Genomic DNA, 21,454 nt, shown 5'->3' with positions numbered 1-21,454 from the left:
CTGGCGCGCTCTGGCACAAAATCATTTTGAGGGGGTCCGCAGCCCAAATACATATCATTGTGGGGGGTCCTGGGCATGGAAAAAAAGTTGGAGAACCACGTCTGCTTTCGACGCAAGACGTTGTATTTACGTATCCCCCCCAGAGAATGACTGTTTATTGTTATATTACAGCGATCCGTGCTTATCACAATGAGCCGCTTGCGTGGGTCTGTTTCCAGCTCCTTAGCCTGGTTCACATTACGCAGCAGCTCCTTCTAATCCCGGGCCTCAGATAAGCTCCGTGTCAAACGCCTTCGGAAGCCAACAGATAGGAGACGTGCTGGTGCAAAATAACTAAGTACGTTTGCTTAACCCACTTAGGGCCTAGAATTATTGAATGCTTTAACCAGTGAAAAATAGCAGATATACAAGCTCACAGCGCGGCACCGAGTGCCGCGCTGCGAGCTTGTAGATCTGCTATTTTTGAAAAAAGTCGTGAAAATGTGTGCAAATCTTGGAATATATGTATTTTTCAAAGTGAACGTTTGTAACTCAAATTTTGCTTCTGGGGGGGTCCCTGGAACTAAATATTTTGAGATGGGGGTCCGTGGCTAAATAAATATCATTTTGGGGGTCCTTTTTTTATTTTTTTATTAACTATAATTTTTATCCCACGATTTTGCAACCCTTTTTCACCCAGTGCCAATTGCCTATGTAATCCTGGGCTCTGCTCTCCCCCTGCCGCGCCTGGGGAGACAACGGACTGACCTCATGCTTCCTTCAATGCATGAGTAGTCCAAGTTGTTTCTTTACACCTGACAGGGGGGATTTCCCCGGGATGGACGTAGCGCGTGGAAGGAACACGTTATTCCAACCAGTTCCTTTCCCCTCCATCAAGCGCCCCGGCTGGCCAGGGGGAGGCATTATTGAGACCAGGATTTCTGCTTGTTTTTGTGAGGGTATCAACCCTAGGAGACACAGGGAGAACATGCAAACTCCACACAGAAAGGCTCTATCGCCGACCCCACCTAGGGTGTGGGCGCTGATGACGCGGAGGGAGAAACACGCCCCCAGCACCCACAGCATCCCCCGGCAGGAATCGAACCCAAGACCTTCTAGCTGTGAGGCGAAGCGCTAACCACTGCGCCACCGTGCCCCCTAATTTTGGGGGTCCTTCACATGAAAAGGTTTGAGAACCACTGACATAGTAGTCTCTCAAGAACAGACCAACTGAGCTCCATTTAAGTGAAAAGGACCTTTTCTTTGACGATGGCTGGCCAGATTGCTGACATAGAAACATAGGTTTTTCAAAAAAATCTTAGAAGCATTCAAAAGACACTAATAGAATCGGGTCAAAATTCAAATTTTCACAATTTTTCAAAAATAGCAGATCTACAAGCTCGCAGCGCGGCACTCGGTGCCGCGCTGTGAGCTTGTATATCTGCTATTTTTCAATAGTTAAAGCATAAAATAATGATACACAAAATGTGTACACAGCAAGTACAATTATGAGGTATCTGTACTTTACTTGAGCATTTCCAATTTGCAATAGTTTTACTTCTACTCCACTACATCTCGGATCCAAATATTGTAATTTTGCTCCACTACATTTATTTGAAAACTCTAGTTTACCCACTTCAGCCCTATGTAGATTTCAGCCATTTGAAAAAAGCCGATCTACAAGCTCACAATGCGTCGCGTCACATTGTGAGCTTGTGGATCTGCTATTTTCAAAAGATTTGTAGACATTTGGGACACTTAAATGGGACACTCTGCACAATGAGTTTTCTAGTTTTACTATAAAAGTAGCAGATACCAAAACATTATCGTCGCTGTCGGGCAGAAACCTCTTATCTCATGTTTTAACTTTTTGTGTTCTTTTATAAATTAACGCCCTACTTGATCGTAGTATACAGCGTCACACAAAAGCCTCAAAAGTAGCAGATCTACAAGCTTGAAACGTGGCGTGAAGTGACATGGTTCGAACTTGAAGATGTGCTACTTTTGCTATTTTAGATTTTTTTTCTATAATTTTTATCCCACGATTTCGCAACCCATTTTCACCCAGTGCCAATTGCCTATGTAATCCTGGGCTCTGCTCTCCCTCTGCCACGCCTGCGGAGACAACGGACTGACCTCATGCTTCCTTCAATGCATGAGTAGTCCAAGTTGTTTCTTTTCACCTGACAGGGGGGATTTCCCCGGGATGGACGTAGCACGTGGAAGGAACACGCTATTCCAACCAGTTCCTTTCCCCTCCATCAAGCGCCCCGGCTGGCCAGGGGGAGGCATTATTGAGACCAGGATTACTGCATGTTTTTGTGAGGGTATCAACCCTAGGAGACACGGGGAGAACATGCAAACTCCACACAGAAAGGCCCTATCGCCAACCCCACCTAGGGTGTGGGCGCTGATGATGCGGAGGGAGAAACACGCCCCCAGCACCCACAGCGTCCCCCAGCGGGAATGGAACCCAGGACCTTCTAGCTGTGAGGCGAAGCGCTAACCACTGTTCCACCGTGCCCCCTGCTATTTTAGAATTTTTAATCCTGAAAAGTGATAGTTGTTTTCCACCCGACAGAAGTAGGCTACTCTGTTACAAGTAAAAGGCCTGTATTCAGAATTTTGACTTGAGAGCAAGTAAAACGTATTGGCATCAAAACATTTTAAGTAAAAGTAGCCTCCTAAAATGTTTCAAAATTTGCTAAACTTATTTGAAAAAACAGTAAAAAAAATAAAGTTCAAATTGGTTAATGCATGTTTTGTAGTTTTTGTCTAAATCTGCAACTAGTAACTACAGTTTTCAAAAGGTTGGAGTAAAACAAAGTACAACATTTGCCTCCGAGGTGTAGTGGAGTAAAAGTAGAGTAGAAAAAATGGACATACTCAAGTAAAAACACCTCAAAATTGTACTTAAAGGCCCGCTGACACGCCCCGAAATTATAATAGTATGATACAGTAGGTCACGTGGTCTCTCTGAAAACGCTCTGAAATAGTCCGAAACTCATGTCACAGTGTAATCTGCCCCTCGCCCCCCAACAACAGCTGACCAGAACAGTAAGTAGTCTAAGTACAGTCAATTAATTTGATTGGCTTATAATTGCGCATTCCCACAATGACATCATAAACATATTAACTCATATTTTAACCCATTTAGTGCTCCAGACATGAACGGGTTAAATGTCCAGCGTGCCTCTCGCAGGGCTCCATACGCGGCCAGTATCTTATTTTGAAGGCCAGAAGTCCATTGCGTAAACACTTCCGGGTTGACGTCATGACGTCATTCAACCGAAGCGGTTGTCACTCCATGCCGTGTCTAAAATGGCCGATCGATGCCTTTGTTATTATGTTATTGTAGCGAGAATCTAATGCCATCCTTGGCTTTAAAAGTGTTGTTTGGAGAAAATGGACATTAAAGATGAGATTCCCCGTCGGCCTCCATGTTATGGGATTACTATTTTGTGCACGTGGATCCGTGATGATGATGAATCGGCGAGGCCGATCGTGCCAGGACCTTCCGCCGGGCTATAGGGTAGGAGAACCGGCGTTACTCTATATACAGTATTTTACGCGAGTATACTCGGGATCGGCACTCTAAATACTTGAGTATGTTTCACGAGTATACTCGGGATCGGCCAGAAATTAGTTAAGATGACTTTTTTAAAGTAAGCACATAATTTGAGTAAATGTACTTAGTTACTTTCCACCACCGGTTCGGGGGAGCTATCTGAGGTGAGATAAGAGCGGAAGTGTTTATCTGTCCGGCTGCCTGCCCCCCCCCCCCCCCCTCCCTCCCTCCCTCCCTCACACGGCCACTATCAGAGGATTGAGCGCTCTGTTAATGTTGTCAAGAGAGAGAGCGGAGGGGCCTTTTATACCACCGCCACGGGGCGGGAAGATCTCTATCTGGTCTCTCTACACCGCCACACCACACCCCCTCCCTCCCCCACCCCGCCTTCCAGTGTCGCCAGATTTCGCTGGAAGAAATAAGCAACCAGGTCTATCAAAACAAAGTCCGATAGAAGCAACTATAAAAGGCCACGCAAGCACTTTATTGCGACCAAAGGTCGCAGTTTAGTATGTGAAACGGCACATGCTGGCTCTGTCTGTCTGTCTGTCTGTCTGTCTGTCTGTCTGTCTGGACGTGTAATTTTTGTACGGTCTTATGGGTTTGTCGCTCTGACATCACTGTGATGTCAGGGGAACCACACTACCACACCACAAAAATAAAATCCCTTTTATACCCATATATGGAGTTCCCTGATGTCATCAATATTAAGCCCATATCTAACAGGACTTCATATGGGAATGCCCATATATGGAGGCCACATCGGCCACATACGACATTAACAGATGATACATTGAACAAGACAGCCCATATCTGTGTGGCTGGTTCTACAGACCAGGACCTCCCTGTATGGGCATAAAAGGGATTATCTGTATGATGTCAGATGTCATAGACGTCATAGGACTTTCACATAATGAATAACTGAGTAAGCATGTTTGGGCTCTCACAGCATATCTACACCAGTAAGACTCCCTAATCGGGAGATAAGCGACCGTTGGTCGCTTATCTCCACAATCTGTCGGTAGATAATGCCGGTCTTATATAAGGGTCATTTGTGTACGGTGTGATGTCATACTGATGTCAGCAGTGTGATGTCATACTGATGTCAGCAGCTATGTCTCTATATATGGAGTTATATGTTGTTCGTGTCCAAATATGGGGCTTGTGAGGTCAGACTTAGTGAGATTCGTCGGTTATCTCCATATATGGAGGGATGTAGGGTAAAAAACATGGTTGCTATGGTAAACAGTTGGTTGCTAAGGTAAAAAAAAACATGGTTGCTATGGTAAACAGTTGGTTGCTAGGGTAAAAAAATGGTTGCTATGGTAAACAGTTGGTTGCTAGGGTAAAAAAACATGGTTGCTATGGTAAACAGTTGGTTGCTAGGGTAAACAGTTGGTTGCTAGGGTAAAACCATGGTTGCTAAGGTGGTTGCTAACGTACACTAACAGACCAGCAACAACAGACTGTTGCCACAGCAACGTACACAAAGGTTTGTGTACACATGTGGTGTGATGTCATACTGATGCGGAGATATGAGCAGGGCAAAGGTGTGACGTGTGACATGTGACCGACCGACCGACCGACGGACGGCCGGTGGAGGTTTTGATACCAGCAAGACTCCCTAATCGGGAGATAAGCGACCGTTGGTCGCTTATCTCCACAATCTGTCGGTAGATAATGCCGGTCTTATATCCCTTTTATGCCCATATATGGAGATCCCTAACAGAATCCCTTTTATATATGGAGATCCCTAACAGAATCCCTTTTATGCCCATATATGGAGATCCCTAACAGAATCCCTTTTATGCCCATATATGGAGATCCCTAACAGAATCCCTTTTATGCCCATATATGGAGATCCCTAACAGAGTCCCTTTTATGCCCATATAATGGTTGCTATGGTAAACAGTTGGTTGCTAGGGTAAAAAAACATGGTTGCTATGGTAAACAGTTGGTTGCTAGGGTAAACAGTTGGTTGCTAGGGTAAAACCATGGTTGCTAAGGTGGTTGCTAACGTACACTAACAGACCAGCAACAACAGACTGTTGCCACAGCAACGTACACAAAGGTTTGTGTACACATGTGGTGTGATGTCATACTGATGCGGAGATATGAGCAGGGCAAAGGTGTGACGTGTGACGTGTGACCGACCGACCGACCGACCGACGGACGGCCGGTGGAGGTTTTGATACTAAACTGCGACCTACGGCCGCAACTAAACTGCGACCTACGGTCGCAACTAAACTGCGACCTACGGTCGCAATAATACAGTACATAGATCTCCATATATGGGTACCAGGGGTCTCCATATATGGGTAATGGTCCAATATACATCACTGGCCAGATAGCAAAGACATGGCGCGACCTCGCCAAGGGCTTGTCACCCTGAGGCTTCTTACTAGTAAACCTATACGCAGCAGCTGTTTGAAAATAGCCAATCTACAAGCTCACAGCGCCTTGAGATGCAACGCGTTGTGTGCTTGTCGATCTGCAATTTTTCGAAAATAAATTGACACGTTTCAAACATATTTTCTAAACATTTTTAACAGCACAAATTTGGTACAGGGTCCCTGGCATAAATTATGTTTAAATGGGGTGGTGTACAAATTCATATTAATTTGTACATTTCCTTGTATGAAATGAAAATAAGCACTATACTTTAGGAACATGTGTTCCTAAAAACCCATGTTCCTAAAAAACGCAACCCAAGCGACTTTACAGAAAAAACAAGCCGCTTATAATACGCAGACAAGGCAACACATGCTCCTACAGCTTTCTAGCTGTCTACTGTGTGCTGTAGCAGGTTCAGGATACTGAGCATCAATCGATAGATGGACTGATAGGCCAACAGAATGGGCTTTTTCTTTAGTCTATCTAGAGAATCCCATCTCTGTCTCTCTCTCTCTCTCTCTCTGCTACTATTGTCATTGACTGTTACTGTTATTGTGGAGGCTGAGGAGTGGTGGTGGAAATAGTACGCACATTCCTTACTTAAAGGCCCGCTGACACGCCCCGAAAGCACCGTCCAATTCATTCCCTATGGAAGCCTTGACGAGGCAAGCTTGCTCTGTGGCTTAAAGGACAACTTCGCCCTAAATCACTTCTAGGCAAATTTTCCTACTTATAATTGATCCAAAAAGACTGTCCATGGGGTCTATTAGGCAGAAATGCCCCTGTTGTCCAGTTTCCCCAGCAGAACCCAGCAGCTCTCATGGCATAGAGTGGAGCCTATAAGCCTATCACTTTTACACTATTTGTTGTGGTCAAAAGTGTTTTTATTTTTCATAAATGTGGTACTAGTCGTCATTACAAACACATCCATGTCATCGTTGTCCCACACAAGCCATCACACTCTGCTAAACAGATGTTATGCTTTTATGTGTTTTGCCAAGTCCCGGAAAAGATGCCCTGTGATTGGCCAGTGCAGTCACTTTGATTGGCACTTGTGCCGAATGATCACCCCAAAACATTATTTATGAGATTGTGGTGGCTTGTGTGGGACCAAGAAGGCATGGATGTGTTTGAAATGACAGCTAGTACCACATTCATGAAAAAGAAAATCACTTTTGAACACAACAAATAGTGTAAAAGCGATAGGCTTTTAGGCTCCACTCTATGCTATGACAGCTGCTGCGTTCTGAAGGAGAAACTAGACAACAAGGGCATTTCTGCCTAATAGACCCCATTGACAGTCTTTTTGGATCAATATAAGTAGAAAAATTTGCCTGGAAGTGATTTAGGGCGGAGTTGTCCTTTAAGGACAGCCTTAAAGGACCATTTCACCTCTGGGACAACCAGATGTTAAAAAATAACTCTTGTTATTGTGTTGATCGTGTGATCAACACAATAACAAGAGTTATTTTTTGTCTTCAATCTGTGTTTTTTAGATATTTTAGTGTTTCAGCATGCTACAAAGCATCATATGATGCAAAATGCATCAATTGATGCTTTGTAGCATGCTTCAATGACACATTTTGCATCATATAATTTTGATTTAAGTTAAGCTTAGAGCAAGCTTTGCCTCCTCAAAACATGTGACTTCCATAGGGAATAAATTGGACGGTGCTTGACCCCCCTGCCTCCCCCTAGGTTAACACTTCTACTTCCTTTTCATTTGAAGGGATGCTTGGTGCCTTGGTGCCGCGCCGCTTCCTCCGTAGGCCGCCGCTATTATTTTGAAGGGCCGGATGGGGGTTCTTTTAGTTCTTTTGGATTATCACTTGACGGCAACGTTTACGTCATCTAGTCACATGACAGTGTGGGCCCAGAAAAGAAACATGGCTGCGCCCTGCCGAGTGTATTTTCTACTGTAACCAGGCCACCCTTTGGATCAAAATGTCTCTTTTTGAGTAAATGAAGTCTCTTTATGGGCCTCTCAATGGATTTACTATGGCGGAGCTTCACTTCGCGTGCATGCCCGATGTGCGTTGTAAACAAATCGCGGACATTACCGATGCGGGCGGGACCGGAGCGACGTCCTTTAAGTAATTATACTTTTACTGTAAATACAGTAAGATTGACAGTCCTCATCATCAACGGCACCATGATTTTAACCCTTTGAATGCCGGTGAGGATCGTCAACGGCAGCAGAACTGTTAAGCACAAGGCATGTGCCTTAAATGTGTGAACCCGGCCTCTCTCTCTGTAAAGTAGATCCTTGCGGCTGCCAGATCTGCCACAAGTGTGTGTGTGTGTGCGTGCGTGCGTGCGTGCGTGTGTGTGTGTGTTCGTGCGTGCTGCCTTGGCTCTCCTGTGACCCACTGGTATTGTGCTTTCACCAGCTGTGAGCACTGAGCAGTCCCTGGCCACGCAAAGCCCTTCGTATCTCTTTCTCCTCGGTGACCTCCCCCCGCCCCCGCCATCCCCCCCGTTCAGCGCGCCCCGCCCCACCACGCCCCAAGTGTCACGCCCTTTCAACCCTGCCGCGAGAGAAGAGAGATAGCGCACAGGGGCATCACGGGGGGGGGGGGGGGGGGGGGGGGAGTGGGACTGAGTTACTAGGGCCCAAGGTGGAGGGGCCCTGGTAACTTTAGCAATTGGGACTGAGTTACTAGGGCCCAAGGTGGAGGGGCCCTGGTAACTTTGAAAAATAGCAGATATACAAGCTCACAGCGCTTGTAGATCTGCTATTTTTGAAAAGTTGTGTAAATGTGTCCCTGGAACTAAATATATTTTTTAAGCAGTTGAAGATGGATTTCTATTAAATGAGATGGTCCAAAGGTAATCAAATGGACCTTACATGTATGTAACTCTGAGAATGTACAAATGGAACCAAATGGATGCTTACAGGTGTAAGGGAGATGGGGGGTCTGTGACCAAATACATATCATCTCGGGGGTCCTTGACAAGAAAAGGTTTGAGCACCACTGACATGGAAACATATAGGTTTCTTGCACACATTTAAAAAAAAAATCTCCAAAAATAGCAGATCTACAAGCTCGCAAGCGCGACGTGAGCTTGTATATCTGCTATTTTTGAAAAGTTGGGAAAATGTGTCCCTGGAACTAAATATTTTGAGATGGGGGGGTCTGTGACCAAATACATATCATCTTGGGGGTCCTTGACAAGAAAAGGTTTGAGCACCACTGACATGGAAACATAGGTTTCTTGCACACATTTTCTTTTTTTTTCTTCAAAAATAGCAGATCTACAAGCTCACAGCCGCCGCGCTGTGAGCTTGTATATCTGCTATTTTTCAATAGTTAACATTCATGGGGGGCCCGCAGTGAATCCTTGTACCCAGGGCCCAGAATTTGGTGTGACGCCCCTGATAGCGCACCAACCATTCATCAAGATCCCGGGGGGGAGAAAGTGTGATGTTTGTGCACACGAGGCATTTAAAAGACGGATTTATACTTGGTCGTACGGCGGAGTCCTGTGCCGGAAATAGCAGATCTACTAGCTCAAAACATGTTGCGAGGTGACACACTGTGAGCTTGTAAATCGGCTATTTTGCGGCGCGGGACACCATCGTATTGAAGAGTATAAATGGCAGGCACTCGGGACACATGTACAAAAACACACACGTGAGGACTTTGAGGCCTCACAGCTAGTCATTAATCAGTGTGTGTGTGTGTGTGTGTGTGTGTGTGTGTGTGTGTGTGTGTGTGTGTGTGTGTGTGTGTGTGCGCGCGTGTGTACACGTGTGTGTGTGTGTGTGTGTGTGTGTGTGTGTGTGTGTGTGTGTGTGTGTGTGTGTGTGTGTGTGTGTGTGTGTGTGTGTGTGTGTGTGCGTGCGCGTCTGTGTGTGTGTCTGTGTGTGTGTCTGTGTGTGCACACATCCAAGAGGAAATATAATATCGTCGTTGTTGGGTGGAAACCTTGTATGTCCAAAACCGTTCGTATTGCATTTATAATTTTAAAATACATTTAAAATAGTGAAAATAGCTGATCAACGCCAGGCATTGTGTGCTTGTAGATCGGCCATTTTCACTAGTTTTGTGCGACAGTCTTGTACGATGAAGCAGGGCTTCACTTTACAAAAAAAAAGGAAAAAAAATACAAATTTGAAACTTGGAGATACGAGGTTTCTGCCCGACAGTGACGATGCACTATAGCAGGGGTTTTCAAAGTGGGTGACGGGGCACCCTGGGGTGCCGTGACGGCAGTCCAGGGGTACCGCGAGATTTGGAATTCATTTGGACACTTGAAAAAATATTTAGTATCATTTTAAACTTGAAGTACAAAGTTATTTTCAGTCAGTTCTAACCAAAAATGGCTATTATCTCAACGTTTTCCTCGCAACATAATCACTAAAATATCGTCACTGACGGGCAGAAACCTCTTATCTCCAAGTTTCAAATGTGTACGTCTTTTGGTAAAGCAAAGCTCTGCTTGTAGATCTGCTGTTTTCACTAGTTTAGTACATTTTATAGACGATAAATACAAAACGAACGGTTTTGGACATAGAAGGTTTCCACCCAACAACGACGATACGTTATAAATATAAGGTGCTGGGAGTGAAAATTATAATGTAGGGGTGCCTTGGATTAAGAAAATATTCACGGGGTGCCCTGAGACAAAAAGAGTTTGGGAACCCCTGCTCTATAGATACGTGTAGAAAACGGGGTACCTGTCCATCCAGCCAATGCAGTCTTGCAGTCTCGGACCAACACACCTGTGTAAATGGAGAAAATACATGACACAATCAGAAACAAATATGTCTGCACTACAGCAGGGGTCTTCAACTGGGGGTCCTCAGAGTTACTGCAGGGGGGCCGCCAAATCTTTGTGTGATAGGACCCTATTCTGAGGAGAACTTTATAGCCACAAATAGCAGATCTACAAGAGTTTGTAGATCGGCAATTTTTCGCGAATAGGTTTGGTGTAGAGGTGATAAAAAGAGCAGACCAAGTACAATGGGAAAGGTCAAGTACTAAGTATTGATGATTTAAGTGGTTAAATGTCACACATTAACACATCGGGTGCCCCTGGATTGCCCCATTTATCCCCTGTCGCTGCCCAGGCCCACCACCATTGTATTGAATCCGGCCCTGCTGCGGCAATGCATGCGCCATGACGTCACTTGGTCACATGAGCGCAGACAGGATGTTGTTGTGTAACTTTCTGTATGGACCTGTGTTGATCATAACTGTTCATTGCCGATCAAAATTTTGACATTTTGCCGCACCCCGCCACAGTTTTAGCCATAAAACAAACATCAGAGATAAAGGGCATTAAAGATGGGGAAATGCATTGGAGTATATGGAGAAAAACGGCAGCGCGATGCTCTCAGCGTCGACTCGAAGCGACTAGCGGCTAATGGGCTACATCCAGGCACAGCCCCAACCTAACGGTGAGATTTAAAGTTAATACTGTAAATACAGTAAACACGTCAACGGCTATCATACAAGGCACACATTGCATCAGTCACCCGGTCCTGTAGGTTCACACTCTATAACATCCCTAAAATCAGACCTTTCCTCACCCAGGAGGCAGCCCAGCTCCTCATCCAGACATCTGTCATATCAAAACTTGACTATTGTAACTCTCTCCTCACTGGTCTCCCGGCATGTGCACTTAAACCTCTCCAACTGATCCAAAATGCCGCGGCACGACTGGTCTTCAACCAGCCTAAGTTCTCACATGTCTCTCCCCTTCTCCGCAGCCTCCACTGGCTTCCGGTTGCGGCCCGCACGGAATACAAAACACTGATGCTGACCTTCAAAGCAGCCAAAGGTATGGCTCCTCCATACCTCCAAAACCTGATCAACCCCTACACCCCCACCCGTGCACTTAGATCAACCAACACAGGGATGTTGACAGAACCCTCGCTAAAAACCCCAGGGCAAAAATCCACTCGTCCGAGACAGTTTGCCCTCCTGGCCCCCAAGTTGTGGAATAAACTCCCTGACTCACTCGCTAGCTTTCGCCGAGGACTGAAGACTCACCTTTTCAGACTCCACCTAAACCCTTAGCACTACTGGAAAACTCAATGACCATACATGAAGCTAGTTAGCATTTGTTTTTAGTTTTTTAGAAACCGTTTTTTTTTTACGGATTATATAGTTTTTTCTAGATATATATTCATTCACATTTGTTATATTGCTGTTGATGTACTGACACTTAATCTTGTTTATTATTGTGATGTTTATTTGCTTATTGTAAGTCGCTTTGGATTAAAAGCGTCTGCTAAATGCCTAAACTGTAACTGTAACTGTCGTGGGCCTCCAGAGACATCAAAGAGATTGGCGTGTAGACACCTCGTGGGCATCCCATGAGTTAACATGAATCCAACATAAACTGATGACAGTGCTGTCAAACAAGTCTAACATATAGTTATATACAACATATAGTGGGGGTCCCTGCTTTGTCTCTCTCTCAAGGGGTCCTTGGCCTGAAAAGGGTGAGAGGCTCATTGTCGGTATCAGCCGAGAAACGAATGTCTACATACTGTACCTATAATTTTCCATGAATGGTTTTCTATTAAGTGTTAATCACTATCCAAGTGGTTCTCAAAACATTTATTTTATTTATTTCAAGGACCCCCAGTTTGGCATGCATTAGGCCACAAAGACCCCCACAACTCTGCAAATGTTACCACATTTTCCCGTAAGGGTAACATTTGCACACTCTCTGAGTTACTCATCTGCAAGGGTAATTTTTGGTTTCTGATGTTTTACATTGTTATCCCACGATTTTGGATCCCATTTTCACCCAGTGCCAATTATCTAATGTAACCCTGGGCGCTACACTCCCTCTGCCAGTGGGGAGCAACGGACTCACCTCATGCTTCCTTCTATGCATGAGGAGTCCAAGCCGCTTCTTATCACCGGTCAGTGGAGATTTTTGTTTTCTAACTATCAGTCATTTAGCTGCATGGGCTCCCCCTGGAAACCCCACTCAAGGACCCCTGGGGACCCCCGCTTTGAGAACTACCCCGGAGAAGCCAGTGAGTCAGAGTCACCCATTTATGTGTGAGTGACAAATAATGTGTGTTACAGCAACACACCTGTCTCCCGGAGACACATCAAAGCTGCCTGTCAAAAGGTAGGTGTGTGTGTGTGTGTGTGTGTGTGTGTGTGTGTGTGTGTGTGTGTGTGTGTGTGTGTGTGTGTGTGTGTGTGTGTGTGTGTGTGTGTGTAGTGGAAGAGATGACAGGATTCTGTGTCAAAGCACGTCTGCTGACATGACAACACTGAATGAGAAGCGAGGAATTAATATCTCTCTCTCTCTCTCTCTCTCTCTCTCTCTCTCCTCTTCCCTTCCTTCTGTCTGCTATAGGGATGGTGTTTTCTGCTGGTGTTTCAGTCCGAGTGTATCAAAGGGTGCGTTCGGAAATGTGCACCGGGTGTGTGCTCAGTGTAGTGAGTGCCTAAACCCAACCCTAATCCTAACCCTAACCTCAGTAAAACTATGCCTAACCCTAACCTCAGTAAAACTATGCCTAAACCTAACCATAATCCCTAACCCTAACCACACCCGGTGCGCATTTACGAACGCACCCTTTGATACACTCGGACTGAAACACCAGCAGAAAACACTCTCCCGTCTGCTATATATTCCCTCTCTCTGATCTGTGTTTCCTTCACGCTGCCTACATTGTCTCCTTTCCTAACTCCTTGTTCACCTGCCCTCTTCCCTTCTTGCTCGTGTTTCTCTCCTTCCTGGCCTCCTTTCTTCCGTTCCCTTCTCCTCCCTCCTTCGCTGTAGGGGAGGAACAGTTGATTAAACTAATCGATGGAATCGATTGATAATTGATAACGTAACAAAATCATTCTTTTCTATTTTGGACATGTCACTATAGCAGAACATTTTGAAACACGAGGCGCAGCCGAGTGTTTCCGACCCTCTCAGCCGGTGTATACTACCCAGGTAACCACAAGCCTCGTGTGGCTTATTGCTTTTCTAAAACGGTCACAATATGGCAACATGAAAATCATAGACATACATGTACCAATTAAAACTGTTCTATTTCACTAATAATAAAGCAATAAGCCACAAGAGGCGAGTGGTTACCGGGGGAGTATACACCGGCTGAGAGGCGTTGGGAAACACGAGGCGCAGCCGAGTGTTTCCGACCCTCACAAAGACCCTTTACAAAGTCACGTCATTCTTTTTGCCAAAAAAAATAGGGAAACAACACTTATGTTAGATCAGTCTCATGTTAAGAAGTTAAGAACCATATTCAATCCATAGACATGTTTATTTTCATCCAGATTTAGCTGCTATGTGGGTGAACATCACATCAAAACGCTAGCATAGCAACCTAAGCTAAACAGCCGAGTGGTGCCTGGAGAAAAGAGGGCGCTTGTTGCCTTTACAAGCCCCGCCCGGAGCCATTCAGTCACTGTCCTATGCATGCGGGCGGTGCTTAGAAGCACCCGCACGGCAGGATTTGAGGGGAAATCAAACGCTCGCTTCTCTAGTTCAGCCTCACGGCACAGTGGAAAGAAATAGCGCACCTGGCTTTGATATAAACTGATTCAAGGTATGGGTTACAGTCTCAGGTATACCATGGCAACCAGCCAATCAGAATCAAGGAATGGAACTAGCCGTTTTAGAATACACAATAAGGTCTGCTCTGTAAGAAATTAGTTCCCGGCCAGGCTGCAGAAACAACACAGGTGCAGTTAATTGGTGCACTGTGGAACACTGTGGAAAGAAATAACGCACCTGGGTTTGATATAAACTGATTCAAGGTGTCGGTTATAGTCTCATATACACCACAGCAACCAGACAATCAGAATCAAGGAATGGAACTAGACATTTTAGAATATGTTTTATAATAGTATAATTTATATCCGCAAAGTAACTTGTAACTAAAGTTTTCAGATTGTAGTGGAGTAAAAGTACAACATTTGGATCTGAGATGTAGTGGAGTAGAAGTAAAAGTGTTGGAAATCGGAAATACGCAAGTAAAGTACAAATACCTCAAACTTGTACTCAAGTACAGTACTCAAGTAAATGTGTTACTTTACACCACTGGGTTTAGAATCACTGGAATAGACTCTCTGTGTATCACTTAAAGGTGTATTCAGTGATAATGAAAGTGGCCGGGGGTCATCTTGTCCCAACGTGGAAATGTTTAGTTTTTTATAGATTTTTTACACCATTATAATGTTCTCGTTTTGATCATTAGACCCAATCACTGAATATCTCTAGGCCTACGTCTCCAGCTTCAGGATATGTATGATCCTGATTTACTACGAGACTGTGGCATTTTATGAGTTCAGTAGTTTACAATCTAGGCATTCTTAATTCAGAGCGACTGTGGTTCTCAAAACCTTTATTTTGACCATCATAACTAAACATCATAACATAACTACGGCCATACTCTACCCTGATTGGTCGAGGACTGGCTGGCCACGTCTGAAAACCGAATCTAGCTATGCTCGCAACACGGACCATGATGGAAGTCCTTATATGCACACATTCTAGTGAGGAGAATGAATGAAAAATCTATCAATTATATTTTTATTTGAATGAAATACAATCACTGAATATACCTTTAATTACGATGCGACAGAAACAGACTTTTTGTTTACTATTGAGCGTTTCCAGTTAGCATTCAGAGGAGCGCGTCCGTCCTCCCCTCACTGATCCTGCTCTCATAGTCAAGGTGCTCGTCAGGATCGACCACGTCTGCCGAGTCAGCATAAAAACTCTGTCTGGGAAGAATTCTGATTGACCGGCAGACAGCCAGACTGGCCTCTCCCACCACCTTGATGAGTGGCCTTTCTCTACGCAGCAAAACCCTCTGTGTTAAGCAACTCACTTAACACTTAAGTTGCAATGAATTATTCTCTTTGAAGGTCCAAGATGCCATGGTCTCCATATACTTCCATGTAATTCATAGTGCACGGATCGTGCACGCCCATGCCTAGATCATGCACCATGTGTGTGCACGCTGTTCACAGCTTTCAAACAAAACAAATCCGCTTGGAAATCCGTTCAGGCATTCATGATTTAGCAGCCATTATGTTTTCTTCAGATGTAAACAAACATGGCTGCCATGTTTGAAAGAATGGGTTGGTATGGGGGTTAAACATCCAATTTCGCGATCGCGATCATGCCTATTACATTTCTTACACATTTCTTACACAACGCCTCGCGCTGCGAGGCTTGGGCTTGTAGATCGGCTATTTTCAAAGGGAGATTTGGTGTAGAGGGGGAAAAAGAGCAGACTAAGTACAGAGTAAAAGGTCAAGGTTATTAATTATTAACGGTTCAAGTGGTTAAATATCTGAAAACACACATTGACATGAATCCAAAATACACTGATGATTGTGCTGTCAAACGATGAAACGATATACTCTATATGGAATCTACAAAAAAAGGTTGATGGGGGTCCCTGCTTCATCTCTCTCTCTCAACTAAGGGGTCCTTAGCCTGAAAACCTTGAAGACCCCTGAGCTATAGGAACCAAAAGGACCCCGGGTCTGTACCTGGGTGGGTGGATTACAACAAAATGACGTCGCTCAGCATGCAGCGGTGATAAGCGGTGAGGTGATCGCCTCAGCACACCTACTGTAGCTGTTTTTGAGCGGTGCTCCACCGCTCCAACATCTGGCTTTGTCCAGGCTCTGAAGCGTGGCCTACATCTGGCCTACATCTTGGCGCTCAAAGCCTGTTGTACGCCCAGGGTCTCATTGGCCAAGCTCCGCCGGACGCTTAATGAAATTGACTCATAAATAGCACCGCTCACTTCACACTATAGGAGTTATTTTTACTCTCCACCGACCAACCCACCTCACGGGAACCAGAGGTCAGACATCAAAGAAAGGAGTATGATGGTGTCTTATCAATGAGGAACTTTACTTTGGGTCATTAATTCACTCTTTGTCAAGTCCCACCCCATGTTGCTTTGTTACTGGGTGGGACAAAAAGCCAGGGCAGACTATTTCTATAATGGAAGTGAATGAAAAAAGAAAAAAAAAAGAAAAAAAAAAGATTTTTCATAGCCTCATTGCTATTTAACTCATTCCCTGCCAGGCCCGATAGTCCCGAGATTATTCCAATGTCTTTCCCCGCCAGGCCCGATAGTCCCGAGAATTAAAAAAAAAAAAAAAAATTCAAAAAAAATTTTTTTCAAAAAAAAATTTTGACCCCCAAAAATGGAGTAGGCATGATAGCAATCGCGAAATTGCATGTTTAACCCCCATAGCAACCCCATCTTTCAAGCATGGCAGCCATTTTGGCAGCCATCTTTGTTAAACATAGTGGCTGTTATCTCATGAATGCCTGAACGGATTTCCATTCGGATTTTTTTGTTTGAAAGCTGTGAGCAATGTGGACACACGTGGTGCATTATCTAGGCATGGGTGTGCATGATCCGTGCACACCCAATTACATGGAAGTCTATGGAGACGAATGGCAGGTGGGAGTACGGAGGTATGTTAAAATGGCGGTCAATGTGTTAACCCTGCAAGGCCCAGCGTTGCTTTTTGGCAACGTTTTTTAAATCATTTTTAAAAAAATGTTATAGTTAGTTTTCCTGTTCTTTTTTCACATTAACATCACCATTAAATCCTATTGTTTAGTATTACAATGCCATTGGCCAGGATATTTGCATATAAATACCCCCCACAGGGGCTGACATTCACACCTCCCAGAGAAGTTGAAATTCCAGCGTCTGGACGAACTTTTTAACTGAAGCTATTCCTCACAAAAACAGAAGTAAAATGCCTGTAATATTTTTTTCGTGATCATTAGAATGTCTAGAACACGTACATATGTTATTATTGTGAAAAATATCCCCAAAATGCAAATTAGAGCATAATTTATGATTTATGATTTATGGCTATAAAACCTTACAAAAACATTATTAATTTTTTAACATTACATTTTCCTGTGATTAGGACTCCTACAACACCATCTGATTTTTTTCAATTTTTTTTGGCCAGTAGAAATTAATTCGGGCCTTGCAGGGTTAAAGTACCAAAAGAAAAACATCTACATGATATTAATAAAAAAGGAACCCGAAAATACATGTTTTAATTAGTTTAATCCTCTGAAACAGGCAGAGGGCAGAGAGAGAAAGAGAGAGAGCAGTGCATCTTGGGTACCTCGCACTGACCAGGAAGTTGTGCAACTATAGGCTTGCTCTCAACATAAAATCTATTTTAATTGTAATTCTGCCCATTTCAAATTATGTACCCAATAGAATATCTTAGTTACATCGATATTGTTCATGTGAACTAGTTTGTTGAAGCTTATTCATTATACTCGAAATCGCTATGACCGCGCCGCATCATGTCGTGGCCGTACCGCGCATCACCGCACAATGCAGTGTCTAGCAGGAGATGTCTATGCAAGCCTAGTAATCCACTTAGTGATTTTTTTTTAATCATTTCAACAAATATTCACTGTGTATTCAATCCATTTTGTTCCAAAATGTTCCTATTTATCATGACAAAGCAAAAAATAAAATACAAATATAAATATAAATGAATATCAATTTAAAACTACACTCTCGCCATTAATATTTATGGTAGAATGTGGACTTTGTCCCACTGCATAACTCCGCCCCCGGTAGCAAAAGAGAATGATTTTTCGGGTTGGCCAGTCAGGGACCAATCAGAAGGCTGACAAAGGGTCAATTGAGTTCCCATCTTTACTCTGAGTAGGCCTAGTAGTAAAACAATGTTGATACATTTAGTAAACTGTCAGTTAAACGAACACTGAGGATTTCACTGTGTGTATATGGACTGTGCTGTATTTTGGGGGGTCTACGGCAGGGGTCTTCAATGTTTTCAGGCCAGGGACCCCTTAGTTGTGAGAGAGATGAAGCAGGGACCCCCACAACCTCATAGATTTCATATAGTGTCATCGTTTGACAGCACAATCGTCAGTGTATTTTGGTTTCATGTCAATTTGTGTTTTCAGATATTTAACCACTTGAACCGTCAAGACTTAATAAACTTGACCTTTCACTCTGTACTTAGTCTGCTCTTTTTCGCCTCTACACCAAAGCGCTTCGCCAAAAATAGCCGTTCTACAAGCTCACAACGCCTCGATCGGCTATTTTTGGCAAGGGTTCTCATAATATGGACACCAGGGTTCAAGTGGTATATAAAATATAATATAAAGAAGGAGAAAAAAACACTTTCTATCACTCGCAGATTTGGAGAACCCCCTGTAGTAACTCTGAGGACCCCCTAGAACCCCTGTTGAAGACCCATGGTCTACAGTATATAGCTTAGATTCTCTGGTACAGAGTTAAGCTCCATTTCCCCGTTAGCTGGTAAGTGTAAATTGTATTGTAACACGCTGTGCCACAGCTGACCTCCGACCATCTGGCCCGCCTAACGGGCCAATTTTAATTAACGTGTTGGATATCTGGCGGAAAATACACGCACGCACACACGCACGCACGCACACGCACACGCACACGCACACACACACACACACACACACACAGTTTTCATAGGTTGTGGGGACATTACATAGACTTCCATTCATTTCCTGTGGCCTTACCCTAACCTCTATCCCTAAACCTAACCCCTAACCGTTGTGGGGACCTACTATTTGGTCCCCACAATGTCTATGTCTCCAATTCTACTATACTTGTGGGGACATTTGGTCCTCACAAAGTAAAACAAACCTGTCCACACACACACACACACACACACACACACACACACACACACACACACACACACACACACACACACACACACACACACACACACACACACACACACACACACACACACACACACACACACACAGGTGGGTGACTTACCCCTGGGTGCAGTTGCCATGGCAGGGATGGCATTCGTTGTTGGACTCGGCGTACTTGAATATGAAGCTGTTGGCGCCCTGCAGGCCATCGGGGCACTTCTCCACGCAGTTGGGGCCGTCCTTAAAGTGCAGACACTTTACACAATGCTCTGGACCCTGCAGGGCGGGGAGAGAGAGAGGAGAGAGAGAGAGAGAGAGAGAGAGAGAGAGAGAGAGAGAGAGAGAGAGAGAGAGAGAGAGAGAGAGAGAGGGAGAGAGAGAGAGAGAGAGAGAGAGAGAGAGAGAGAGAGATGGACACAGAGAAAGAGTGAGACCAGCACTTGCAGAGACATACACAAAGAGAGACGGGGGACGGGGACGGGGGGACGATATGAAAATGTCATATCACAGGTACATTTGACCAATTAAAGGGGCCGTTTGCAATAAAAGAACCTTGGTTCGTTCTTGCGAACCGGCTTGCGTTTCCACCAGATTGAACCATGATTGAACCAGAGGAACCAAGGATGTTGTGGTTCCCGTTCCGAACCAACTTTTACGGTTCGGAACAAACTCGGTTCTCGGTGGAAAAGCTCACCTCTGGTCCATCCCATAGTCGGGAGAAAGAACACAAAGCGGTTCTTTGCCTGTGGAAAAGCACCCATAGAGGGTTAAAGTGGTACCAGTGGTGCAGCCGGCAAATAAAATGTGAATCCCGGTGCATGACGGAGGACGGAGTGTTTTTTTAATCACGATAAACGATAATAGCGATTATCGTCCCATCCCTAATGGACATAGGAGAAAAATAGGAGAAATATAGGACAGAGAGACAAACAGACAGACAGACAGACAGACAGACATATCATCGTTGTCGGATGAAAACCTTGTTTGTCCAAAACCGTTCATTTTGCATTTATCATTTTAAAAATGATTAAACTTGTGAAAACAGCCGATCTACAAGCACACAACGCCTCGCACCGCAAGGCGTTGTGTGCTTGTAGATCTGCGGTTTTCACTACTTTTGTGCGACGGCCTTGTATGATGAAGCAGGGCTTTACTTTGCGAAAGAACGTAAAAAATGTGAAACTTGGAGATACGAGGTTTCCACCCGACAACGACGATATGTACTGACAGACAGACAGACGCACAGACAGATACAGAGTAGGGGTGCTGATCTCCATCACTGAGGCGATTCGATACGCATCTCGATACACTGCCAACGATACGATATATTTGCGATACATTGAAATCCTGCCGATACGATGCATCACGATTCATACGGTACCTGACCCCGATACGATGCGATACGATTTACCTCTGTTCTCGATACGATGCGATACACCCCTTTTCCCGATTTGATTGCGATTTGGACTTCACATCTGCTATACAATAACAGTACCAGTGATTCTCTAACTTTTTACATTTTAAGGACCATCATAACTCAGAGAGTACGAATGGAATCAAATGAACCTACTGTATAACAAGAGTAAAACTAAATGTAGACAATTACTGGCACAGCTGCAGTAAATGTTTCAAGATGCCTCGGAAACACAAGATAGAATGAAATACTACCTAAAAAAAAAACGATTCAGACATGCAGTGAATGATACATCATGATACAATAGAGGGTATGCGCGTGCCATCACCGTTGCTGGAAGTTATGTGGAATACCTACTGAGTGGCAAAAAAATAATTTCTGCCATTGACAGCCCATACATCCAAACAGAAAAGTCCTATCTGACT

The 21,454-nt window shown here is 44.4% G+C and overlaps 1 protein-coding gene across 1 annotated transcript in view; it reads right to left on the bottom strand.

Moving 5' to 3' along the window:
- Positions 1–21,454, bottom strand: part of erbb4b (erb-b2 receptor tyrosine kinase 4b) — a gene marked incomplete at both ends in the record, with an annotated part of 423,596 nt that overhangs the window by 129,131 nt on the left and 273,011 nt on the right. The window contains 2 exons of the mRNA XM_080752915.1: positions 10,623–10,667; positions 19,737–19,891. Of these exons, the coding sequence (XP_080609041.1) occupies positions 10,623–10,667; positions 19,737–19,891 (200 nt within the window). The remainder of the gene's footprint in view (positions 1–10,622; positions 10,668–19,736; positions 19,892–21,454) is intronic.

Source organism: Nannobrachium achirus (assembly GCF_963921795.1).
Source record: "Nannobrachium achirus genome assembly, chromosome: 22".
Lineage (NCBI taxonomy): Eukaryota > Metazoa > Chordata > Actinopteri > Myctophiformes > Myctophidae > Nannobrachium > Nannobrachium achirus.
The sequence above is the reverse complement of the archived record's forward strand: the minus strand, read 5'-3'. Positions and strand labels throughout refer to the sequence as shown.